Here is a 27,500-nt window from a genome sequence, read left to right on the forward strand (position 1 = left end):
CTGCTCCTCCTCCTCCTCCTCCTCCTCCTGGAACTCTCTGGGCCTCCTCCAGGGAGAAGTCTTTTCATAGCTCGTGTTCACCCGAGGAAAAATAGGTCGGGGGGGGGGGGGGGGGGGTGGGGAATGAGTTTGAACCTGACGATGATGTCATATACTGCAGGTGTGAGATGGTGAAAGACATGTTGGGAAGAAAAGGTAGAGAGAGAGACGACACCTTTTAATCTATGGGGAGAAACAACTGCTTTTTTGGGGCGACTGGTTAGCAGGTCCGTCTTCCCATCAGGGGGTTGGCGGTTCAATCCCCGCCCTAGTCCATGTGTCCTTGAGCAAGACACTTAACCCTGAGTTGATGAACAATTTCATTATAGAATTTGGGTAAATTCTTCTCTGCATTTGACCCATCCTTAGTTATTGAGGAGCAGTGGGCTGCAGTGAAGCGCCCGGGGAGCAACTGGGGGTTCAGTGCCTTGCTCAAGGACTCTTCAACAAGCAGCTTTATACATATTCATATTTATTTATATATATATTTATTTGTGTATATATATGTATACATGTATATATTTATTTATATATATGTATTTATATATAAACATATGTTTATATATATATATATTTTTAAATATTTATTTGTGTATATTTATATCTTTATTTATATATTCATTTATATTTGTATACATATATATGTATATATTAATATATATATACATTTATTGGTTTATATTTATTTATATATATATTAATATTTATTTATTTTAATATATATATTAAAAAAATATATATATATATAAATATTTATTTATTTAATATATATATATTTATAAATATATATATATATATATATACAGCTCATCCCCACTGAACAACAGCCGACCCCCAAATCAAATATCGGTACGTTTCCTTCCTCCTCTCCTCCCTCTAGGCCCAGGAATGGAGGCGCGTACTGCGTGGGCCGGAGGATGAAGTTCCGCTCCTGTAACTCGGAGCCGTGCTCCAAGCAGAAGAAAGACTTCCGGGAGGAGCAGTGCGCCGCCTTCGACGGGCGCCACTTCAACATCAACGGCCTGCCGCCCAACGTCCGCTGGGTGCCCAAGTACAGCGGAAGTGAGGAGGCGTTCCTTTTTCAAGTAGACCAGGGGTTCATGGAAAACCTGGAAAAGTCGTGCAACTTAACAAATGTTTATTTCCAGGCCCAAAATAAAAAAAGTCACGGTCAATTTGTTGTATTGATATGTTAATTTACGCTGCTTTTTAAATAATTCATATTCTTTTTAAAAGAAAGACGCTCTAAATCTAAGCCGCCGTACGCTCTCGCACGAGTGAACGCACCTTCACCGGAAGGTTTGGCGGCCATAGCAACGGTAGTTAGGGAAGCGGTCGGGATAATCCACGATGGAAAAATTGTTTTAAAGTCTTGGAAATAATCCATCAGGTCAAAACGCGTATGAACCCTGACGGATGCAATGTGTGTGTGTGTGTGTGTCTCTCCGTCTCAGTTCTGATGAAGGACCGGTGTAAGCTGTTCTGCCGGGTGGCGGGCAGCACCGCCTACTACCAGCTCCGGGACCGCGTCATCGACGGCACGCCGTGCGGACCCGACACCAACGACATCTGCGTGCAGGGCCTGTGCCGGGTGAGGAGGGTCTCTCGCGCTCCTGCACGTTTACCTTCTGTGGATTTCATTCTTTCCACGTCTTTTGCAAGCGAGCAAATATTTCCCCGCCAAAAAACAACAACAAAAACCCAAACATCCCTTTTGCCAGACCGCTGTGTTTATGGCGAGTCGTCTGAACGCTTGATTGCTAACAAACCGCACGCATCAATATACTGTGTGTGTGTGTGTGTGTGTGTGTGTGTGTGTGTGTGTGTGGACTCTCAACCACACACAGTGTTTGGTAAGACGATTCGTCTCCCTGGCAAGTGGATTTTGTTTGGATGCTCTGGAACTGGAGCTGAGCTCTTCATCCTTTATGGATCTCGGAGCGCGAGCCGTCTCTAGAGCGGCGGCGTCTGAAATGGAAAATCTATGACAGACGGGAAATATACGTGCGACTCATTTAAGGGGTCGCTTGGGTTTGAATCGTTTCTTTGACGATCGGTATCTCATCTCCCCGTCTGTTCTGTCCCCTTCCCGCCGAGCAGCAGGCGGGCTGCGACCACGTGTTGAACTCCAAAGCCAGGAGGGACAAGTGCGGCGTGTGCGGCGGCGACAACTCGTCCTGCAAAACGGTGGCGGGAACGTTCAACACCGTGCAGTACGGTGAGCTGCAGCCTCTCTGATGACACGACAGACCTGGTTATGTGGACACTACCGCTCCAAAGTGTGGGGGTCACGTAGAAATGTCCTTATTTAACAAAGAAAAGCAGTGTTTTTAACATTAAATGAATCATACATACCCTCTCTACATAGTTAATGTGTACATGACTATTCTCTGGTGTTTAATGAAGTCTCTACATGTGTAGAGGCCCATCTCCAGTGTTCTAATGGTACATTGTGTTATCGCCTTAGAAGACTAGCGGAGGGGTAGAAAACCCTTAAACCCTTTTTATGTGAGCGCAGCTGAAAACAGTTATGCTGGTGAGAGGAGCTATAAAACGGGCCTTCCTTTGAGCCACAAGAAGAACAACATTAATATTTACAATAAAAATCTTATTTATAACTTTATTTATTTTGCATTTGATAAATAAAAGTGTGAGTTTTCAGGGAAAACAAAAAATTGTCGGTAGTGTATATATATATATATGTATATATATAAATATGTATATATATAATGTATGTATATATTTATTTATTTATATATATATATTTATTTATATATATTTATTTATATATTGTGTTGTTCACAGGCTACAATGAAGTGGTGCGGATCCCCAGCGGAGCCACCAACATCGACGTGCGTCAGCACAGCTACTCGGGGAAGCCAGAGGACGACAACTACCTGGGTGAGTCATCCCAACGACGTGCCCACTGCTCCAGGTGGTCAGCTAGAGTGTGTGTGTGTAGTGTGTATGGAGTGTGTATGTAGTGTGTATGGAGTGTGTATGTAGTGTGTATGGAGTGTGTATGTAGTGTGTGTGTAGTGTGTGTGTAGTGTGTATGTAGCATGCTGACACGTTTAATGAGCCAGAATTCGCTTTTTAGCAAGGTCAGTTGTTTGTATGTGTATTTTCCTTGAGTGTGTGTGTGTGTGTGTGTGTGTGTGTGTGTGTGTGTGTGTTGTTGGCGCATGTCTTGTTAACGCGAGCGTGCTGATACTTGAGCTCTAATTGACTGCTCTCTGGCGACCTTCCTCTAAAAGGTCAATTAAGGTGTATGTCAGTGCACATCGCAGTTTCCTTTTCTTCTGTGTGTGTGTGTGTGTGTGTGTGTGTGTGTGTGTGTGTGTGTGTGTGTGTGTGTGTGTGTGTGTATGGTGCTCAGTCATTAAGGGGCCCCCACAGTGGAGCCGCTCTCCGTGGTCACATTAGTGTAACGTGTGAACCGGCGAGGAAGAGAAGGCAGGAAATCAGCTGCATAATCGCATCAGGCTGACGGCGTGCAGCCGACCGGACAGGAAGCTGCAGCCGACCGGACAGGAAGCTGCTGTAGAGGAACAGGAAGCTGCGGCCGACCGGACAGGAAGAGGAAGCTGCCGCATGCGCCTCGCTGTAGAGGAAGCGAGCGTCTTCTCTTCTTTCGCTCGTTAGACTCATGAGAATGAAAACGTTTCATATTTGGGGTTTTTTAATGCAGTTTTTGTGCCGATTATGCAAAAGAAAATGTGATTGTTGGTCAAAGACTAGATCTCTGTCACAGTAAGTGTCTCCCCCCCCCTCTCCCCCCCCCCCCCTCTGCAGCCACGTCAAACGGCCGGGGCGAGTTCCTGCTGAACGGGGAGTTTGTGGTGAGCATGTTCAAGAGGGAGATCAAGGTGGGCTCGGTGCTGGTGGAGTACAGCGGCTCGGACCACGTGGTGGAGCGCATCAACTGCACCGCCCGCCTGGAGGAGGACATCATCGTGCAGGTGACGGCCACACGCCACACACACAGGGTCAAAGGTCAAGGGTCAAGGACACATGGACTAGGGGGGGGATTGGACCGCCGACCCCCTGACTGAAAGACGGAGCTGCTGACCCACAAACCCTGATATGACATCTGACCCCCATATGACCTCTGACCCACATATGACCTCTGACCCACAGACCCCCATATGACCTCTGACTCCCATATGACCTCTGACCCACAGACCCCCATATGACCTCTGACTCCCATATGACCTCTGACCCACAGACCCCCATATGACCTCTGACCTCATGACCCCATATGACCTCTGACCCACATACCCCCATATGACCTCTGACCCCATATGACCTCTGACCCACATACCCCCATATGACCTCTGACCCACATACCCCCATATGACCTCTGACCCACATACCCCCATATGACCTCTGATCCACATATGACCTCTGACCCACAGACCCCATATGACCTCTGACTCCCATATGACCTCTGACCCACATACCCCCATATGACCTCTGACCCACATACCCCCATATGACCTCTGACCCCCATATGACCTCTGACCCACATACCCCCATATGACCTCTGACCCACATATGACCTCTGACCCACATACCCCCATATGACCTCTGACTCCCATATGACCTCTGACCCACAGACCCCCATATGACCTCTGACCCACAGACCCCCATATGACCTCTGACCCACATACCCCCATATGACCTCTGACCCACATATGACCTCTGACCCACATACCCCATATGACCTCTGACCCACATACCCCCATATAACCTCTGACCCCCATATGACCTCTGACCCACATATGACCTCTCTCTACCTCTTTCTCCTCTCTCTCTCTCCCTCTCCCCCTCTCTTTCTCCTCTCTCTCTCTCTCTCTCTCTCTCTCTCCCTCTCCTCTCTCTCTCTTTACCTCTCTCCCTCCCTCTCTCTCTCTCTTTCTCTCTCTCTCTTTATATATATGTATATGTAAAGTACTTCCTGTATCTGAATGCGTGTCCCCCCCCCCCCCCCCCAGGTGCTGTCCGTGGGGAACCTCTACAACCCCGACGTCAGGTACTCCTTCAACATCCCCATCGAAGACAAACCTCAGCAGTTCTTCTGGGACGCCTACGGGCCGTGGCAGGACTGCAGCCGGCTGTGCCAAGGTGAGGGGGCGGCGCGGGGGGGGGGGGAAGGGGAGGGGGAGGAGCCAAAGATAAACGACGGTGGTGAGAGATGAGAAGAGAAGAGAGGGAGAGACGTGGGAACCAAGAGAAGAGGGGAGAGGTAGAGGTCGTCTGGGATGAGGTTGACAGCTTCATGCCAGACATAAAGGTTTTGGACCCAGTGGATGAAAGTGGGTCACATGACCCGACTCAGAGGAACGGTTACACTTCATTTAAGGGGCTGAAATCCAGGAGCATTTAAAAATAAATTGGGGCACTTTTTCAAACTTGTGAAATAACATTTGACCTTTAAAAAAAAAAAAAATATATACTTATTTAGGCTCACAGGATATGAGCAACTGTCAAAAAAATGGCAATAATAAGACTATTAGGCAATAATAGGACAATTAGGCAATAATAAGACTATTAGGCAATAATAAGACTATTAGGCAATAGTGTTTTCTTAGATTTTTTAAACAAAAATCAGATGATCATATTTAATTGTATTCTTATTTATTTCTGCTTATTTATTGTTATGAAATTTTTTTCAAACAACTATTAACAATTATAACTTATTTCTTTTTTTTCCTTCTAATTCATATATATATATATATGTTTTGTTTGTGTGTGTACCTGCCTAGTAAAGTCAATACAAAAAGAACAACAACAAAACGCTATTAAATCATCATCATTATTAGAGGACATTAAGGGGCATGTGTTGCCTCTCCTCGTGACATCAGGGGCCACATTATATTTCTTGGGGGCAGTTTGCCCTTTGACCTCGTGTGTTTCCGACGCCGTGTCGGCAGTGCGGAGGCGTGCGGAGGCGGATCGCAGGTAAACTCTAAAACCCCGTTATGTGTGACTCAAACACTTTGTCTGAGAACTTTCTTTCCCTCCACTTTCTTGAATTCCAAAGAGAAACCCAACAAGTTCACACAGCTGGACGCGTAGTCTGCCCTCAGCACCTTCTCTAAGGCTTTCCTGGCAGTCTGCATGCAGGGCACATTGGAGAAAAAACCCTCTCGTGGCGCCCGGCTGCAACACGAGGTTCTAATAGAGGATCGTATTTCCTGCCGCCGCATGAGGTTCGAGAAAATGCGACAAAATATCGTAATTGACAAAAAGAGGAGAACAAATAAATAAGAGAGAAAGAATGTTTGTGTTTCTCTCCAGAACATGTGTGAGTGGCTTCACACATTTTAAATGTCCTTCATTTCTTCACAGGAGAGCGCAAACGTAAGATCTTCTGCAGCCGAGAGTCGGACCGGGCCGTGGTGTCGGACCAGCGCTGCCACGGCGCCGCCCGGCCCGCCGTCGTCACCGAGCCCTGCAACACCGAATGTGAACTCAGGTATGTATTACCCAGCAGCCTTCAGGGGCCTCTGTGAACCATTATGCTGCGTGAGTTTACTCGCTTGACTATTTGTGGCTTTTTGCGTCATTCGAGCCGTAGAGGGGGCGGGGCTTAGAGGGGGCGGGGTTTGACTCCATGGAAACAGTTATCTTTTCCTTCATCCAGCATACTTATACTCGTTGAGGACGTCCCACAAACGTCTGAACATCTAACGCCCTCGTGTTTGGGTTCATAAAATAAATATCATATACAGGACTGTCTCAGAAAATTAGAATATTGTGATAAAGTTCTTTATTTTCTGTAATGCAATTAAAAAAACAAAAATGTCATGCATTCTGGATTCATTACAAATCAACTGAAATATTGCAAGCCTTTTATTCTTTTAATATTTAATAATTTTTTTATTGCATTACAGAAAATAAAGAACTTTATCACAATATTCTAATTTTCTGAGACAGTCCTGTATATATTTATATATATACAGTATGTATATATATATATATATATATATATATAAATACATGACATCACCCGTAGGCTCACACAGCTCGGTGACTTTCACCTCTACGTCTGGATGACCGTCTCTTCCAGCTCCACTAGAGCAGCAGTTAGATTCACCAACGGCGGAGCAGCTCAACGCTGATTGGCTCTCGCAACTCGTCGTCGGGCAAATATTTCACCAAAGTTTAAATATTTCAACTTGAAACGAAAGAGGCGTCAAAAACAGTCTCTATCGCGACCACCGGCGTCTGTACGTTGACATTTCTTCGTGGGATCTACTCACGCGAAATATTAGCAACGCTCTTGGTTGTGAACGCAGTTTTGGATTATTCATTTGTCCCTTTTCGATAATCTGTGTTTCTCTCTCTCCCCTCGATGCAGGTGGCACGTGGCTCGTACCAGCGAGTGCACGGCTCAGTGCGGCCCGGGTTACCGCGTCCTGGACATCTACTGCGCCAAGATGAGCCGCAAGGACGGCAAAGGCCACAAGGTCGACGACCGCTACTGCAGACGCCGGCGCAAACCCGACGACAAGGAAGGATGCCGCGGGGACTGTGACCCCGGCGGCTGGGAGTACTCTCCTTGGTCCGAGGTGTGTGTGTGTGTGAGCATAATCCAGATGTTGTGTGTTTTTCGGGCGAGCTGATGTTGAAACGTTTTGCCGCCGTAGTGCTCCAAAAGCTGCGGGGGCGGCGCCCGCCGGCGAGGGGCGGCGTGTCGGAAGGCGGCCGAGCCCGGCGACGAGAGCAAATGCAGCCAGAGGGACAAGATGGCCGCCCAACCCTGCAACGAATTCCTCTGTCCGCAATGGAAGGCCGGCGACTGGTCTGAGGTCAGTGCAGCTCTTATTGGCTCCGCCCTCAGAGACACGGCGGTCCGATGTGGAGGCGGAGGCGATGGCGGCGTGCATACGCTTAAATATAGGGTATAATCATGTTTCAGCTAGCTCGTAGCTCGCGCTAGCTATGAGCTACGAGCTACAAACTCGTTGTGCGTGAGACTCAGTGAGACTCGTGTGTGAGACTCGTTGTGTGTGAGACTCGTTGTGTGTGAGACTCGTGTGTGAGACTCGTGTGTGAGACTCGTTGTGTGTGAGACTCGTTGTGTGAGACTCGTTGTGTGTGAGACTCGTGTGTGTGAGACTCGTTGTGTGAGACTCGTTGTGTGAGACTCGTTGTGTGTGAGACTCGTGTGTGAGACTCGTTGTGTGTGAGACTCGTGTGTGAGACTCGTTGTGTGTGAGACTCGTGTGAGACTCGTGTGTGAGACTCGTTGTGTGTGAGACTCGTTGTGTGTGAGACTCGCTGTGTGTGAGACTCGTGTGTGAGACTCGTTGTGTGTGAGACTCGTGTGAGACTCGTTGTGTGTGAGACTCGTTGTGTGTGAGACTCGTTGTGTGTGAGACTCGTGTGAGACTCGTTGTGTGTGAGACTCGTGTGTGAGACTCGTTGTGTGTGAGACTCGTTGTGTGTGAGACTCGTTGTGTGTGAGACTCGTTGTGTGTGAGACTCGTTGTGCGTGAGACTCGTTGTGTGTGAGACTCGTGTGTGAGACTCGCTGTGTGTGAGACTCGTGTGTGAGACTCGTGTGAGACTCGTTGTGTGTGAGACTCGTGTGTGAGACTCGTGTGTGAGACTCGTGTGTGAGACTCGCTGTGTGTGAGACTCGTGTGTGAGACTCGTTGTGTGAGACTCGTGTGTGAGACTCGTGTGTGAGACTCGTGTGTGAGACTCGTGTGTGAGACTCGTTGTGTGTGAGACTCGTTGTGTGTGAGACTCGTGTGAGACTCGTGTGAGACTCGTTGTGTGTGAGACTCGTTGTGTGTGAGACTCGTTGTGTGTGAGACTCGTTGTGTGTGAGACTCGTTGTGTGTGAGACTCGTGTGTGAGACTCGTTGTGTGTGAGACTCGTGAGACTCGTTGTGTGTGACTCGTTGTGTGTGAGACTCGTTGTGTGTGACTCGTTGTGTGTGAGACTCGCTGTGTGTGAGACTCGTTGTGTGAGACTCGTGTGAGACTCACAGCGTGAGACTCACAGCGTGAGACCTGCTGTGTGAGACTCGCTGTGTGAGACTCGTGCGTGAGACTCGTTGTGCGTGAGACTCGTTGTGTGTGAGACTCGTGTGAGACTCGTGTGTGAGACTCGTGTGTGAGACTCACAGCGTGAGACTCGCCAGCGTGAGACTCACAGCGTGAGACTCACAGCGTGAGACTGTGTGTGACCTGCTGTGTGTGAGACTCCGTGTGAGACCTGCTGTGTGTGAGACTCATTGTGTGTGAGACTCGCTGTGTGTGAGACTCGCTGTGTGTGAGACTCGTGTGCGTGAGACTCGCTGTGTGTGAGACTCACAGCGTGAGACTTCGTTGTGTGAGACTCGTGTGTGAGACTCGTTGTGTGAGACTCGTGTGTGAGACTCGTTGTGTGTGAGACTCGTTGTGTGAGACTCGTGTGTGAGACTCGTTGTGTGTGACTCACAGTGTGAGACCTGCTGTGTGACCTGTGTGTGAGACTCACAGTGTGAGACTCGTTGTGTGTGAGACTCGTGTGTGAGACTCGCTGTGTGAGACTCACAGTGTGAGACACGCCAGTGTGTGACCTCGTGTGTGAGACCTGTGTGTGACTGCTGTGTGACCTGTGTGAGACTCAGCGTGAGACTCGCTGTGTGTGAGACTCGCTGTGTGTGTGACCTGCCGTGTGAGACTCTGTGTGTGAGACTCACGTGTGAGACTCGTGTGAGACTCGTTGTGTGTGAGACTCACAGTGTGTCACCTGTGTGAGACTGCTGTGTGACCTGTGTGTGAGACTCGTTGTGTGAGACTCGCTGTGTGTGAGACTCACAGCGTGAGACTCACAGTGTGACTCACAGCGTGAGACTCGTTGTGTGAGACTGCCAGTGTGAGACTCATTGTGTGTGAGACTCAGCGTGAGACTCACAGCGTGAGACTCGTTGTGTGAGACTCGTGTGTGAGACTCGTGTGTGAGACTCACAGTGTGAGACCTGTGTGTGAGACCTCAGTGTGTGAGACTCGCTGTGTGTGAGACTCACAGTGTGAGACTGCTGTGTGAGACCTGCAGTGTGAGACTCGTTGTGTGAGACTCGTTGTGTGTGAGACTCGTTGTGTGAGACTCGTTGTGTGAGACTCGTTGTGTGAGACTCGTGTGAGACTCGTGTGAGACTCGTGTGTGAGACTCGTTGTGTGTGAGACTCGTGTGTGAGACTCGTTGTGTGTGAGACTCGTTGTGTGAGACTCGTTGTGTGTGAGACTCGTTGTGTGTGAGACTCGTGTGTGAGACTCGTGTGAGACTCGTGTGTGAGACTCGTTGTGTGTGAGACTCGTGTGAGACTCGCTGTGTGTGAGACTCGTTGTGTGTGAGACTCGTTGTGTGAGACTCGTTGTGTGAGACTCGTTGTGTGTGAGACTCGCTGTGTGTGAGACTCGCTGTGTGTGAGACTCACAGTGTGAGACTCATTGTGTGTGAGACTCACAGCGTGAGACTGTGTGTGAGACTGCAGTGTGAGACTCACAGCGTGAGACTCGTTAGCGTGAGACTCACAGCGTGAGACTCGTTGTGTGTGAGACTCGTTGTGTGTGAGGCGCGTTGGGAAATCACCGCTTGCCGGCTGAGACTTAACCGCCGTACAGTTTCCATGTTGTGGAGCGAGCGGCTCCCAAAGCCTCGGCTCGCATTCCTGGAATAGTTCAGATCTCCGTGCGGAGCGAACAAACACAAGCGGAGAGGGAGCAGCGCTCCGCCTCCGCCTCCCCGTGTCGTGTCAGCTCCTCCACCTCTTTCTGCTCCGTCAGTGCCTCGTGACGTGCGGGAAAGGCTACCAGCACCGGCAGACCTGGTGCCAGTTCGCCGAGGACCGCCTGGACGACCGCTTCTGCGGCTCCGCCTCCGCCAAGCCCGACGCCGTGCAGGTGTGCCAGCAGCAGGACTGCGCCTCCTGGCAGGTCGGGCCCTGGGGACAGGTGAGTGCTGTTCACACCGGCCTACTGAATGCACCACCTATACACCACCTACACCCACCTACACCTACCTACACACCCACCTACACCTACCTATATACCACCTACCTACACCCACCTACACCTACCTATACACCACCTACACCTACCACCTACACCTAACTATACACCACCTACACCTACCTATAGACCATAGATGTATGATTGTAACGTGCTCCGTACGCTTTCAATAGAATATTCAATAAAATAATCCGCTGACCCACGGTTCACATGGGGGTTGATAATAGAAGCGTAATCAGCTGATGGAGAGCAGCGCCTACTCCTCTCCCCCCAGACCGAGAGGAGGACATGGACAAAACTCCTCCGTCTCATAGTGCCGCAGCCTCTCTCTCTCTATCTATCTCTCTCTCTCCATGTTTACACATCCCGCCAATATAAACACACAAAGCTACGGTTCGGCAGGCGTGCTTCTACAAAAGCATCGCGCGGGGCAGTGCATACCCCCCCTCCCTCCATCAGAGGATGTGCTCACGTTGAGGTGTATTTGAAGCTGTTTAATGGAGCGTCGGCAAATGGTAGTTGAAGGTGCCGCCACACCAGTTTGACCCTGTTTCACTGGCAGTGGTGAGGCGGAAGAGAGAGAGAGAGTGGTAGAGACAGATATTTATATACAGTATATATATTGTGGCACCCGGCGGGTGCCCCGTGACTGAGAAATAATAATTAAACTGTCCACACCCAATTTACCATCAAATGCAAAGTCTTTTATTTCCCAATACCAGAGGTTTTAGTTCAATCGGGCGTATCGTCGTCTCCCCCACTTCCCTCTTGTGGGCTTCTGTCCTGTCTTTTATCTGCCACGTACCGGGTGGTGATTGGTTGCCGGCCCGTGCCTCCAATCACCCCCAGGTGTTTTCACTTTTGTCGTCTGGCTGTCGGTGTTCCGTTGGCTCCCTCTCTGGGCCGCAGTGGGGAAGTACAGGGAACAGTCGGTATTTCCCATCCCTTACTTCCCCTCGTGGTCTCGTCCGTGGCTGGCTGCCACAATATATACATTTATTTATTTCTATATATATATATTTATATATATATATATATGTGTTTATATTTATTGATATATATTTATATATATATTTATATATTTATTTACATATATTATATATATATATATATTTATATATTTATTTATATATATATATATTTAGATATATATATATTTTTATATACATATATATACTGTATATCTGTTTATATTTATTGATATATATGTATATATATATATATATTTATTTACATATATTTATATATATATATATATTTATATATTTATATATATATATATATTTATATATATATATATTTTATATATATTTATATATTTATATATATATATATATATATATAGAGAGAGAGAGGTAGAGAGACAGAGAGAGAGAGAAAGAGAGACCACCCGTGTCCAATCGTTGTGCTAAGCTAAGCTAACCAGATGTTGGATGTTGCTCGACACTGGAAAAGAAATACAAACGCAAAGAATACGAGCAAAATGTCTCTGGTTGAAACTTTTGATCTCCGGCTGTTTGTCGGGGACAGACGTCCTTTTATACGCTCGGCCTGGTTTACGGCCCTGTTTTTATTTGTGTGTGTGTGTGTGTGTGGGAGTGTTTTACCTCAGCTGAACTGTCAGATCTTCCTCGGGTCTCTTTCTCCCGTTTTTCTCTCTTTGGCTCACCCCCTCTCTCTCTCTCTCTTTAAACCCAGTGCACTACCTCGTGCGGGCCGGGCTACCAGATGCGAGCGGTGAAGTGCGTCGTCGGCTCCTACAGCGCCGTCATGGACGACACCGAGTGCAACGCCGCCACCCGGCCCACCGACGCCCAGGTAAAGGAGGCCGACGTTTCCTCTCCTCTCTTACATCTTTCTTTTCCTTCCCTTCATCGCTTCCTCGGGTCGAGCGGAGACGGGGAAGCGTCCACGTTCACACACACACACGGACAAACACACACATTTCATTTCCACCTGGTCTCAATAAAGCTGTGTTGTGTGAGGGGGAGGTTCCACCGGCCTCACTCTCCCCCAAAAGACACACACACAACTCACAACCACATGTTTTAGGCGAGTGTTGTTCTCAAAGTGACATTAAAGTCTATTTTACAAATTTGTTTGAATCTTGCCCTCACTTTAAAACATCTAACTCACTACAGACTTAAATTAAAAGTCATAAATCACAAAAAAATGCCATGTGTAATTTAATGAATCTGCTTCATATGACTTAAAAAAAACAACAACTCTAAAGTGCTCAGCTTTACACGTGGAATGGTTTTCCCCAAATGTCTAAATGTGCTTGGTCAGCGTGGGGCGTGGACCCTGCTTCAGAGGGCTGAGCATGCCCCCCCCCCCCCCCCCCCCATGTATTCGCACTGGCTCTTAATTCCGGTGCCTGGGCCCGACAGAGCCGGTGACCCTGAAGCAGTCCCCCCCCCCCCCCCCCCACAAAAAACCCCAGTTGTGATTCTAAACCAGCCAGCCGTGAAGTGGACCACCAAGCCGGGCTTAGAGGTGTAGATGGATGGAGGGAGCTCTGAGTAGAGGAGGTGGAGGTGAAGAGATGCTTCACGCCATAACGTCCACATAGATTGGCGGGTATATAATAGTAGAGCATTGTTTCACGTCATATTTGAGGACAGGAAGTGTGCGTACAGCGACTAAAAGCGCCGCCACGAGGACCGCCGGCCGGCATCAGGAGGCCCCGTGTGGAATGTGGAGCCTATGCAACCTGACTATGGCCCTCATTCCTAGAGACTTGGGGTCAGAGGTCATGGGGGGGGGGGGAGGTGAGGGACAAGGGGGGGTGGATTAGGGGGTGGAGTTTACAAACCACGCCAGCGTCGGGCATTGGAGCCCTGAATACCGCTCCACCGTGACCTGTTATGACAGGGATCAGGGCTTTATGCCGAGTGGCTTACCGCCACAAAAGAGGGTGGTGTCGATGGGAAACGCCACCACCAAGAGCGCTCACGTGTCGGGGACGGCTCCATCCCCACGTCGGAGGAGCTGTCTCGGACACGCACGGTATTTCGTGATGTTGTCACAGTATGTTCATTTTGTTCATCGCTGCATGAATGTGTGTGTGTGTGTGTGTCGTCCCTTCCACAGGACTGTGATCTGGCCCAGTGTCCCAGCAGCCACCCTGTTCCCCCGGGAACTAAAGGCCCCTCCCACCAGGGCCACAAAACCCAGTGGCGGTTTGGCTCCTGGACCCAGGTCGGTCGGCCGTTTCTCTATCTTCAGATTTCTTCTCGTCTTCTTCGGCTCCTCAAACCTCTCAAACTCCCACAGTGCAGCGCCAGCTGCGGCAAAGGGACGCGCATGCGCTACGTGAGTTGCCGTGAGAACCAGGGCGGCGTGGCGGAGGAGGCGGCGTGCGCCCACCTGCCGAAGCCGCCCGCCAGAGAGGTGTGCTCGGTGGCCGCCTGCGGACAGTGGAAAGTCCTGGAGTGGACTGCGGTGAGAAAATCACGATTTAAACCCAGAGAATCTATTAAAATACTCCGAGCACACAAACCCATCAGATCACATGTTATGAAATGTAATAATTCGGTTTATTATAAAATAATGCAGACAATGTACAGAGCTGAAGTGAAGTCACTGCAGACTGTGTCCACAGTTTGTTTTCAATGCATGAGTGTAAATATGATTTGAGAGATGTTTGTAAGTTTAGTGTACAAAAGGCGGGAGAGAGAGAGAGAGGGAGGGAGAGAGAGAGAGAAGGAGGGAGAGTGGGAGAGAGAGAGGGAGGGGGAGAGTGGGAGAGAGGGAGGGAGAGGGAGGGAGAGAGAGAGAAGGAGGAGAGAGAGAGAGACGGAGATGGAGAGAGACAGAGAGAGAGAGAGGGGAGAGAGAGGAAGGGAGAGGAAGGGAGAGGGGGAGAGGGAGGGAGAGAGGGAGATGGAGAGAGGGGGGGAGAGAGAGGGAGGGAGAGCGAGAGAAAGGGTGAGGTAGGGAGAGGGAGGGAGAGAGAGAGGGAGGGAGAGAGAGAGGAAGGGTGAAGTAGGGAGAGGGCGGGGGAGAGAGAGAGGGAGGGAGAGAGAGGGAGAGGGAGGGAGAGAGAGAAAGGGTGAGGTAGGGAGAGGGAGGGAGAGAGAGAGAGGGAGGGAGAGAGAGAGAGAGAGGGAGGGGGAGAGAGAGAGGGTGAGGTAGGGAGAGGGAGGGGAGAGAGAGGGAGGGAGAGAGGGGAGAGAGAGAGGAAGGGTGAGGTAGGGAGAGGGCGGGGGAGGGAGAGAGAGGGAGAGAGAGAGAGGCAAAAAGGTTTCTGGAGCTGGGAGATCCAAAGGGGGGGTGGGGCTGCAACCAGGGGATCCTGTCTTGTTTACAGATGTTTCTCATCAGTCACAGTGATGCAGTAGAGCCAGACTGCAGGTCTGGTCACCACACACACACACACACACACACACACACACACACACAGCCACAAATGTACCACCGAGCCAAAGACAAAAGGAAATAGTTGGCCAAAACAAATAGTTCAGAATCCTGTCCTGGCCACATTTACAGATGAACCCGCAGTCAAATGTCCTTATTCGTCCTGCAGTGATGGAGCAACGAGACACTCGTGTTGTTGTTGTTGTTGTTCTCAGGGCCTATAGCACATTATCCACCATCTTTATTTAGCATCACGTCGTATGCAGTGCCGTACTCTCTGTCTTCTTACTGTATCTTACAATCATGTGAAATCCATAACACGGTGTCAGAGCAGCGTAAACCTCTGGACAGTGTTACCCTCAGTGAGGCCTTAAAGGAGGCAGCTGTTGCATAAGTGTCATAGATCACGTTCGGCAAGACAGGAGGTGGACTGTGCAAGAGGGAGGAGGGAGGAGGGAGGAGGGAGGAGGGAAGGAGGGAGGAGGGGGGAGGGAAGGAGGGAGGAGGCCATTAGCGCTTGGCTGAGGATCCGCCTTGGCTCTATTCCCCCTAAAAAGAAACACGTGTGTGTGTGTGTGTGTGTGTGTGTGTGTGTGTGTGTGTGTGTGTGTGTGTGTGTGTGTGTGTGTGTGTGTGTGTGTGTGTGTGTGTGTGTGTGTGTGTGTGTGTGTGTGTGTGTGTGTGTGTGTGTGTGTGTGTGCTTAGGTCTTCTAAGGAGACACTACCAGAATCATCAAACTTTCAGTTTGGCGCGGTGGGAATAAGCCTTGTTTTTAATTTAAGGCCGAGCTGAAGGAAAGCAGCGTTTCCTCTTTTGTCAATTAAAATAAGATGAAATTAATCATAAATACACTCTTTACATAGTTAATGTGTAGATGACTATTCTCTGGAGTTTAATGAAGTCTCTACAGAGGTGTGTAGAGGCCCATCTCCAGTGTGAGCGCAGCTGAAAACAGTTATGCTGATGAGAGAAGCTATAAAACTGGCCTTCCTTTGAGCCACAAGAAGAACTACATTAATATTTACATTAAAAATCATGATTTATAACCTCGTCAACGTCTTGTCTATATTTTACATTCATTGAGCAATAAATTTGATAAATAAATGTGAGAGTTTTTATGGAAAACACAACATTTTTGGGGTGACCCCAAACTGATGATGCGGTTCTACCGGCCGCTTCTGGTTTTTTACCTTTAGGTCCGTGAGATCTGTCTGGTTGGCTCGCTGTCTGTACTCACTTTAACCCTTGTGTTGCCTTAGGGTCATTTTGACCCGAATCAATATTACACCCTCCCCCCGCCTTAGGATTAATTTGACCCCATTCAATGTTTAATGTCGGTGTTCTTCGCAACAAACAAACATAACAAACATCACACTTAAACTTGGAAAACAATATTAATTCTAATAATTTTCTGGAGGTTTTAATTGCTGGCGTCAAATTGAACCCAAAGGGTAAAATATGTTAGTAAATATAAAGGTAACAGGAGGGTGAAACATTGAATCGGGTCAAAATGACCCATAGGCGGGGGGAGGGTGTAATATTGATTCGGGTCAAAATGACCAGAAGGCAACACAAGGGTTAAATGTGTGTGTGTGTGTGTGTGTGCGTTTTCAGTGCTCCGTTTCCTGCGGCCAGGGAAAGACGACGCGGCAGGTGCCGTGCGTCAACTACAGCGACCAAGAGGTGGACGCCGGCGAGTGCGACCCGGACGACCGGCCGTCCACGGAGCAGGACTGCGCCATGTCTCAGTGCCCGTCGCGCTCCAGCGAATCGCGACCTTTCCGGCCTTCGCCGAACGGCAGCGCCAGGAACAACCTGCCCCGCGGCCAATCGCACCAATGGCGGACGGGACCCTGGGGCGCGGTGAGGCAACGGATTCTCCGGGCGGTGACCTCTAAAATGTTGTTCAACCGGGAACCCTCGGCGAGAACAGTTAGCGTCCGTAGAAGTTCTGGAAGTGAGACATGTAGACGCCGCTGTCACGTCCGTACAGTCGATGTGACGCTGCAGGTCAACGAATCAGAGATGACATTGAGGATTACATTCATTACTGAGCGCTGGACGTGTTTCTCAGGGGTTTTCTGACCTTTGGACATAGCTATGCTATGCTAGCTGTTTCCCTTTTTTGTGCTAAGCTAAGTTAGCATGCTTCCATACAGACATGAGAGTGGAATATATATCTTCACCTGGCTCAGATAAGGAAGGCGTAGTTGATTTAAGGTGTCGTAACTACACGTGTCCTCATAACTACACGTGTATTCATAACTACACGTGTGTTCATAACTACACGTGTGCTCATAACTACACGTGTGCTCATAACTACACGTGTCCTCATAACTACACGTGTCCTCATAACTACACATGACCTCATAACTACACGTGTCCTCATAACTACACGTGTCCTCATAACTACACGTGTCCTCATAACTACATGTGTCCTCATAACTTATAACTACATGTGTGCTTATAACTACATGTGTCCTCATAACTTATAACTACACGTGTCCTCATAACTACACGTGTCCTCATAACTACATGTGTCCTCATAACTTATAACTACATGTGTCCTCATAACTACATGTGTGCTCATAACTACACGTGTCCTCATAACTACATGTGTCCTCATAACTTATAACTACATGTGTCCTCATAACTACATGTGTCCTCATAACTACATGTGTGCTCATAACTACACGTGTCCTCATAACTACACGTGACCTCATAACTACATGTGTCTTCATAACTACATGTGTCCTCATAACTACACGTGACCTCATAACTACACGTGTCCTCATAACTACATGTGTCCTCATAACTTATAACTACATGTGTCCTCATAACTTATAACTACACGTGTCCTCATAACTACACGTGACCTCATAACTACACGTGTCCTCATAACTACACGTGACCTCATAACTACACGTGTCCTCATAACTACACGTGTCCTCATAACTACATGTGTCCTCATAACTACACGTGTCCTCATAACTACACGTGTCCTCATAACTACACGTGACCTCATAACTACACGTGTCCTCATAACTACACGTGACCTCATAACTACACGTGTCCTCATAACTACACGTGACCTCATAACTACACGTGTCCTCATAACTACACGTGTGCTCATAACTACACGTGACCTCATAACTACACGTGTCCTCATAACTACACGTGACCTCATAACTACACGTGTCCTCATAACTACACGTGTCCTCATAACTACACGTGTCCTCATAACTACATGTGTCCTCATAACTTATAACTACATGTGTCCTCATAACTACACGTGTCCTCATAACTACACGTGTCCTCATAACTACACGTGACCTCATAACTACACGTGTCCTCATAACTACACGTGTCCTCATAACTACACGTGTCCTCATAACTACATGTGTCCTCATAACTTATAACTACATGTGTCCTCATAACTACACGTGTCCTCATAACTACACGTGTCCTCATAACTACACGTGACCTCATAACTACACGTGTCCTCATAACTACATGTGTCCTCATAACTACACGTGTCCTCATAACTACATGTGTCCTCATAACTACACGTGTCCTCATAACTACACATGACCTTATAACTACACGTGTGCTCATAACTACACGTGTATTCATAACTACACGTGTGCTCATAACTACACGTGTGCTCATAACTACACGTGACCTCATAACTACACATGTCCTCATAACTACACGTGACCTCATAACTATACGTGACCTCATAACTACACGTGTCCTCATAACTACATGTGTCCTCATAACTTATAACTACATGTGTCCTCATAACTACACGTGTCCTCATAACTACATGTGTCCTCATAACTACATGTGTCCTCATAACTTATAACTACATGTGTCCTCATAACTACATGTGTCCTCATAACTTATAACTACATGTGTCCTCATAACTACATGTGTCCTCATAATACCATTTGTCCTCATAACTTATAACTACACGTGTCCTCATAATTACAGGTGTCCTCATAACTACATGTGTCCTCATAATACCATTTGTCCTCATAACTTATCACTACACATGTCCTCATAACTACACGTGTCCTCATAACTACACATTTCCTCATAACTACACGTGTCCTCATAATACCACATGTCCTCATAAAAGTTTGTGTTTTCTGTGTTCCTTGTGTTGGGGTGGTTGAATCCCTTTGTACTTATTTACACGTATTTCCCCCACCCTGTCTGTTGAACAGTGCTCCAGCACGTGTGCGGGAGGATTCCAGCGGCGCGTGGTCGTGTGCCAGGACGAGAACGGCTACCCGGCCAACAGCTGTGAGGATCGCAGCCGGCCCAATGAGCAGCGGTCCTGTGAGTCGGGCCCGTGTCCACAGTGGATCTATGGCGACTGGGGGGAGGTAAGACATCAGGTCACAGTTCACAGTCTCCTCCGCAGATACCGGTCTAGCTTCTGGGAGGGGTGCTCTCTGGGATTTGAATAGATGCTTTGACCGATGCAGAAGTTGGTTCGGTTTTTGAAAATGCATTACGGTCATGGAAAACCTGGAAAAGTCCTAGAATATTAAAATGGTTATTTCCAGGCCTGGAAAAGTCCTATTCATTTTTTCATTTACGCAGTTTGATTAAAAGAATATATAAATATTTATTCTTTTATACTATTGTCTATAATTCATTTGTGTCATTTAAGGTGCATACTCGTGTATACACGGAAATTTCACAACATTTTTGGTCATGGTAATTTGGTTTGAAGTCATTGAAAAGTCATTGGAATAGTAAATGAAAGAGGTTTTTAATATAAATGTTTTTTTTCTTTTAAACAAACTATTGTTTCTCATTCATTTGTGTCATTTAAGGTTCTACTGTATGCTTTGGAATTTTAATAATTTGGAATAGTCATGGAAAAGTCATTGAAAAGTCATGGGAAAGTAATTGAAATCCATTGAAATCCATAGGTCCACATGTGAACCCTGGCATTACTCCTCACATTTCCCACACGAGACCGATCTATTTCTCCTCGCTCCGCAGTGCACCAAGCCTTGCGGCGGCGGCACGAAGACGAGGCTGGTGGTGTGTCAGCGTCTGAACGGCGAGCGCTTCAAAGACCTGAGCTGCGAGATCCACGACAAGCCGCCGGATCGCGAGCAGTGCAATACTCAGCCGTGCCCGTCTAGCCCCAACTGGAGCACGGACCCATGGAGCTCTGTACGCTCGTGAAAAAAATAGTGGGAAAAAAAATTACTCTACCTTTTTGTTTTTTTCAACCTCTCGTGTTTTTTTTTTTACGGAGAAACGACCTTCCTGCTTCTTTTGACTTTTTAACCTCCTCCGCTTCCCGCTCCCTCTCTGGTGCCTGCGATCGGTCAACTTTTTTCTCAAGACATTTTCGTGAAATGCTCATTTCTGTTTCTTAAATAGCAAAAAGATTTCGCTCGCTTGCAAATATGCCCAAAAAAAGATGTCAAAAATACTTCCGTGACAGCTGTGAACATTGCTGCCAGTCCTGGTTACCATAAACTGTTGTTGAGCCTTGTATCAATATTTGAACAATTCAGGATTCACTTTGTATCACAATCTAAGATAGTTTTGTAAAATATTGTTTTTAAAGATAATTTATTAAGATCTTTTTTTACATTTTTTGAAAAATCTTTTTGTATATAGCATTAACTTTTTAAAGGTGATTTATTTTGTGTCTTAGCTCTTTGTATTCGCACATTTAGCCAATCTTTGTTCATATGCAAAATGCCGATGACTGTTTTTTGTATATCAGGAATATACAGTACGATGCCTTGTTCTTTTTATTATCCAAAGAATGGCCCATAATATCCAAATATGTGGTGCAATGTAGTCTGTCATGAACTGTAAAAGCACCACCTTACATAGGACTGTATTCGGGCTGTCTACTATATATATATGTATATATATATACATACATATATATCCAAATATATATAAAAAAAAATATATAAATAATTATATATATATATATCTATATATTAATATATATATAAAAACATATATATTTATATAAATATATACATATATATAATTATATATATATACAAATATATACATATAATTATATATATTTATATATAAATATATATATATTAAAATATATATAAACATATATGTATATATTTACATATATACATATATATTATGTATAAATATATATATAAATTAAAAGAAATACTCACAAGTTCCTGAGACGTCCAGAATCAGTCATATTCCCCAGCGAGCTGTAAAATAAAATGTCTCTGAGTTTGTGGTAGTTCGTACTAATAGCCGTTGTATTCCAGTTTGGTTTAAAGCTCTCTGCTCCAAAGGTGCTTTGATATGAGTGTATTTATATTGTGTTAGTTCATGTTTTCTTTGTACAGTAAAGTACAATTGGAGTTTCTGAATATGCTATGCTCAACAATACCTCACTCGGAACAGAACACGACTCAGCTAGCCGTCAAACTAACCCACAATGCAACGCTGCTTCGGCCGAACGAGGGAGAGATCAAAACATTAAAGATCGTAAAATAACACCGACCGTCGTATCGGTGTCGGTCGTTTGATGCCGCTGCCTTCCTTTCTGTACTTTTTAAAAATGTCTTTATCACGGAGCCGATGAAAACACGCTCGCCGCCGCGTCGTACGTTGAACGCGTGACACCTGTGACCACGAGGGGGGGGGGGGGGGGCTCACAGTGTTTTTTGTATCCGGCGCTCCCACTAATGTGTCTACCTCAGTCTCTGTTATGATTGCCCCCCCCCCCCATCCCGGTGCATTCAATGGTCCCTAAACACAGATCCAGGGTGTGTGTGTGTGTGTGTGTGTGTGTGTGTGTGTGTGTGTGTGTCGTCTCCCACCTTGTAACAATTCACCAAAAAGAACTGATCAATAATCTGTGATGTCGGGGCTGCAGCCCACCCAGGTGACTCCTCCTGGTCATAAATGTCCGTAGTGACATCACACAGCAGTGAGTACATTCTACCTTCTTTCTTTTCTTCTTCTCTTTCTTCCTCTCCTTCACATCATCTACTAATGAGAACTTGTGATGACTCCCACGTGTGTGTGTGGCTGTCAGGCAGCGGCGAGGTCGAACCAGTGAAAGTAGAACACGGTGTAAACGGTTTGACCTTTGACCTTGCAGTTTGACCTTTGACCTTGTGCCTCGACCTTCTCGGTGCGCATCGCAGTACGGATCAAAACGCCGTGTACACCGACGGGCTCTTGAAAATAAGCATTTTGCATGTCTCTTATTCACAAATGGCAGTATTAGTTTGTGTTTCAAGATGATTTCTGTATATTTATGTAATTACTTGTATTTATTGTTACTTCATATCATGTCATGTCAATATTTAAAAATGTTTTTTAATGGATGTTGGATTTCTGTTCATTTCCAGAAAAGGTTACGATTAAAGTGAAATAGAGGTACTATCCAAGGCTTCTTTTCATTCTTATTTTATACAATATATTTTGGTTAACTAGAGGAATTATTCCCAATTCACGGTGTAATCGTTACCATGACAACAGGTTCAAGAGATATGAAAATATGAACTATTAAGAGCTGTACCATGTGACGCAGCTGGACGTTTTGGGGGAAGATGGAAGATTTTTATTAAATCTGATGCGATTTATTTAAAAATGAGCACAAACTTCACATTTTGGGTCGTTTCACAAACTTTTCAATGTCAACATGTGTTCTTTTTATGATAGTAAACCAACTTTAAACAATTTACGCACCAGCGCAGGCACGTCGCCGGCGTCTCGTTAGGAGGTCCCAGCTCGTTAACTTCTTATTCGCCTCAACTTTACATCTCTTCACTTGTAATTTGAGATAATTGAGGGCCGCGATCTAAACTCCACATTCGTTTCCCACGCTGAGAACTAAGAAGATAAAAAAAGAAGAGAGACTCAGACTGGTTGTCCGGATGATAATAAAAAGTAACAACCACTAAAGACGTTAGATAGCGTCACTTCTCGCTGTCGTGGAGAACTGAACTCCAGATGAACGACTCCGGCTTCACGGTAATTACAGTGTGTGTGTGTGTGTGTTGTAAGTTTAAAAAAAGTTTTTTTCATACTTTTTCTTTATTTCTTTTTTTTCAATCTCACTGGGAAAAAAAGAACGCTGCAAAACATTGTAAATGACACAAAGAAAAACTTCAATGAATAGAAAAGAATAATAATAAAAATATATATTTTTTAAGTGTTTCACCTTTAAAAAGATTTTTCTGAAAGAAAGACGGCAAACAGCCAGAATGAAAACACACAAATCACTGAGCGTTACATCCGTGTTATTCTTTTTTCTGTGACGGCTTATTTCGCTGTGAAGTAGCCCCGCCCCCTTTTACCCCCTCTGTCCGGCCTAATGCAACTTGATGACAGTGTACCAATATGGGGGGGCCGGGGGGGGGAGCCTTCAGCAAAACAATGGCGGCGGCGAATTGGTGGGGGTCACGGGGGTCATGTTTGATCTGGTGGACCCCCGGGGGCCCCTTCCCGGTTTGTCCTGTCAGCACGGACTTCTTGGAAACCGTGTGTGTGAGCAGAGACGTTGGTAGTTACAGGAACCCGGAGCGCTTTACATGGACTCCTTTGTTCTGATGTTCAAGGAGCTCTGAGGGCATCTCACAGCAACAGGAAAGCCCTCGTGAAAAAAACAAGAAGAATAAAAAGAGAAGTCCGTCGACCTGAGTGGGACTCGGGTGTAAAAGCTTCCCGTTGACGTTCCTCCTCCCTCGACCCACGGCTCGTCTTACTGGCCTGATATTCAGGCGATAACATTAAAAACTAGAACGGGCACTCGGTAGAGCGCATACCTTCGCATATCACAAGATTGGGCATTGAATTATGAACATTTTGGCATTAGTTGCATGCCAATTGGACAAAAATGTATCGTGCTATGAAAAAAAAAAGATGTTGACCTTTCCATGACCTTGACCTTGACCTTTGACCCGATTGATCCCAAAATCTAATCAAATGGTCCCCGGATAATAACCAATCATACCACCAGTGGCGGTTCGTCCATAGGGGGCGCTAGTGCGCCGCCCCTCTTAAAATTTGGAGATGAAAAAAAAAAAAAGAAGAAAAAAAAATCCTGTCAAAAAACATTATATGCCAAATCATTTAAATAGTAAATATACCGTGTTGACGCGCTAAATGTGTGTGGGAGACCGTAAGCCCCTGTCAACAACCACTTAAGTTAATGTGAAAAAATATAATATATCGCCATTATCACGGAGAGAAGCCCTCCCTTTTCGAGGCGCTGGTCTAACGTGTGTACGGCATCGATACAACATTTCAGTCGTTTTGGCAATGACCGGCTTCACATTGGCGGATGAAACCGAATCTTGGGGCGCACAAATGTGCGCACGCGATTGGATTATTGGGCAGATCAGAGACCCGTATGTTCCCTCAGCCCATAGAGCAGTGTTGCCAGGTCCGCGGTTTTCCTGCGGAATCGGGCCACTTCTGAAGTGTTGCGGGTAGAATCTTTTGTCCTTGGTTCGAGTAGACCTATTTTGCATGCAAATTACATGAATATCTTTAAATAAAATCCATATTTTAAATGAAATAATTTATTCATACCCAAATCCTACCAAACTGACTCCAGATCAGCACGTACACACATTTTATTTATGATAATATACTGTATCTAATTACACAAGGCCATTTTAGGACCTAGGTGAAATAACTTGAGGGAAAACTGCTTTTAATGCTGGCAAACTAAACATATGTTGTTACTTTGTAGATATTACAATACATTTGGCAATGATAGCAATGCTGTTGGACTTTAAAAGCAGTGTATATGGTTTGGCACAGGCATATTTTGAGTTCTGATATTGGGCTGGCTTTATCTCACAGACCTGGCAACCCTGCCAGGGAGCTCCACCTCCACGCAGGTACGCGAGCAACATAGCTAGCAGAAGCTTGTTGTTAGCATGGCGTCGGTGACTGAAAACTCTGTGGTATCTCTACGCGAAAGACCTTTCAATCGACGGTCAGATATTGATAAGAAGAGTCTGAAAGAGTTGGGACCCGAACATCCGGAATTAAAAATTCAGCAGCAAATCGCTGACCGCGGGAGGACGTACACCCGGAGATTCTCCTCAAGCCGATATGCTAACCGGAGCTGATTAGCTGAATGCTCCATGAGTAATTCGTTTTTTGTTCCCCCTGTCTGTTGTTCCAAAGTCCTGGGACTGAAACTCTCTGGACTACAACGGGGTGAGGGATCTACAGAGCTTCAGACAAGTGTAGAGCACGAATCTTGCCGCAGTTATCTAGCTAAGAGCATGGAGCTAACTCGCTAACAGCTGTTAGCGAGTTAGCTTCATGCAGAGCAGTAGGAGACCGAACTGGCATCGAAACACAATGAAGAAGTTCTGAAAAACAGACACATTCCCTCAAGAATAATGAAACAGGCTGGTTACAGACATGATTGACTTTAACCAGAGAGTTATTGATAAGTTTGCCAACTTTAAAGAGAGGAGGCTACTTGTCTTTACAGTAGTGGGTCTGCTCTGTCACCCAATGTAACATGTGATCTCTTTCTGACTCTATTCTGCTCTGAACCTCTTTCATGTGAGGGTGAAACTCTTTTATTTTGCAAACCTCTGAAACCCAACCCCATGTTCCTTAAAGCTGCTCTGAACCTCTCATGCCCAAAGTCACAGTGTGTTGATAGTTGTTGTTGGACCGTGTTGAGCACGCTGTGTTCTTGAAATAAAGCTTTGTTTTTTACAATATTCGACTCAAAACCTCTTTTCTTCTCATTGTTGAGTGCTATTTAAATTGCGCCCCCCCCCCAAAAAAAATTCACCAGCCGCCACTGATCACCACCAAATTCCATGTGATTCAAGAAGATTTGACCTGTTCATGACCTTTGACCTTGACCTTTGACCCGATCGATCCCAAAATCTAATCAACTGGTCCCCGGATAATAAACAATCATCCCACCAAATTTCATGCGATTCGGTTCAATACTTTTTGAGTTCTGCGAAAGATTTTGACCTGTTCATGACCTTTGACCTTGACCTTTGACCCGATCGATCCCAAAATCGAATCAACTGGTCCCCAGATAATAAACAATCATCCCACCAAATTGCATGCGATTCGGTTCAATACTTTTTGAGTTTTGCGAATAACACGCATTCAAATAAATAAATACACGGCGATCAAAACATAACCTTCCCGCATTTTCAATGCGAAGGTAACTATTGATAAGCGTCACGAAATCATGAAATCATGAGCTTCAAATGTCATTTTATGTCAAATTGAGTCACGACGGCGTCTCACAAACTCGATCCGACTCCTTTTCTTTATTTCTCGGCATTAAAAAAAACCCGAATCAAAATAGTTTTGGAGTGACATCACGGACTCAAGGGTCAAATTGGGATGCGAGGGTCGCCCCGTGTTTGAAAAAAGAGGTGAATAAGCACTTCACCCCCACCTCCACACACACACATACACACACACAGACACACACACACCCCGAATGAGGTGAGAGGTCGCGGCGTGTTCCTGTCTCTCGGGACAGCACCGCACGCCGGCTCAACTCGGAGCCCGCCACTTCCCATCCGGCCCGCCTCCTCCACTCCCTCGCTAAAGTTACCGCGCGTCTGTGTGTGTGTGCGTCTGTGTGTGTGTGCGTCTGTGTGTGTGTGTGTCTGCCTGTCACACCGAGTTAAACTCCCAGTCGCTCCGTCACCCTGCAGGTGAACCGAACCTCCGCCGGCGTTGACGCGTTCACCACGTGGGACCGGGTCTCATATCTGGGTCTCTTTTTTATTATTATAATCTCTTTTTTTTCAAAGGGATTTTCCCTTATTAATAAATACTTGGCTTGTTTCTATTCATCTGTGCAATCATCTGCTTTTTATCAGACATCCGACCGATGATGTGCTCGATGAATCCCGACGTCCCCGTCGGACGTTAATAACGCAGACAAAGAAATAATCTGAATTTAATTGCTTTTTTTTGTGTGTGTCCACTTTTAACACAAAACATATCTTTTCGATTTTAAATGTTTCTTCCCCCCCTTCTTCTTGCATCTCTCAGTGCTCCGCCTCCTGCGGCAGAGGGTTCAAGTCCCGTA

At 46.3% G+C, this 27,500-nt stretch overlaps 2 protein-coding genes across 2 annotated transcripts in view; both read left to right on the forward strand.

Annotated features, from left to right (window-relative positions):
* The window catches only part of adamts9 (ADAM metallopeptidase with thrombospondin type 1 motif, 9), a 36,913-nt gene extending 15,617 nt beyond the window's left edge, over window positions 1–21,296 (forward strand). Inside the window, exons 13-28 of the mRNA XM_056437379.1 lie at window positions 920–1,101; window positions 1,494–1,630; window positions 2,140–2,257; window positions 2,845–2,940; window positions 3,835–4,001; window positions 5,037–5,166; window positions 6,394–6,520; window positions 7,406–7,616; window positions 7,695–7,856; window positions 10,831–10,998; window positions 12,754–12,873; window positions 14,149–14,256; window positions 14,332–14,499; window positions 17,030–17,278; window positions 19,645–19,806; window positions 20,435–21,296. Of these exons, the coding sequence (XP_056293354.1) occupies window positions 920–1,101; window positions 1,494–1,630; window positions 2,140–2,257; window positions 2,845–2,940; window positions 3,835–4,001; window positions 5,037–5,166; window positions 6,394–6,520; window positions 7,406–7,616; window positions 7,695–7,856; window positions 10,831–10,998; window positions 12,754–12,873; window positions 14,149–14,256; window positions 14,332–14,499; window positions 17,030–17,278; window positions 19,645–19,806; window positions 20,435–20,623 (2,494 nt within the window). The 3' untranslated portion in view covers window positions 20,624–21,296. The remainder of the gene's footprint in view (window positions 1–919; window positions 1,102–1,493; window positions 1,631–2,139; window positions 2,258–2,844; window positions 2,941–3,834; window positions 4,002–5,036; window positions 5,167–6,393; window positions 6,521–7,405; window positions 7,617–7,694; window positions 7,857–10,830; window positions 10,999–12,753; window positions 12,874–14,148; window positions 14,257–14,331; window positions 14,500–17,029; window positions 17,279–19,644; window positions 19,807–20,434) is intronic.
* Window positions 21,297–27,311: 6,015 nt separating this feature from the next.
* LOC130208317 (papilin-like) overlaps window positions 27,312–27,500 on the forward strand; it is a 5,798-nt gene continuing 5,609 nt past the window's right edge. Inside the window, exons 1-2 of the mRNA XM_056437361.1 lie at window positions 27,312–27,329; window positions 27,464–27,500. The exon at window positions 27,464–27,500 is cut by the window's right edge and continues 140 nt beyond it. Of these exons, the coding sequence (XP_056293336.1) occupies window positions 27,312–27,329; window positions 27,464–27,500 (55 nt within the window). The remainder of the gene's footprint in view (window positions 27,330–27,463) is intronic.

The sequence above is a fragment of the Pseudoliparis swirei genome, chromosome 18 (genome assembly GCF_029220125.1).
Source record: "Pseudoliparis swirei isolate HS2019 ecotype Mariana Trench chromosome 18, NWPU_hadal_v1, whole genome shotgun sequence".
NCBI classification, from domain to species: domain Eukaryota; kingdom Metazoa; phylum Chordata; class Actinopteri; order Perciformes; family Liparidae; genus Pseudoliparis; species Pseudoliparis swirei.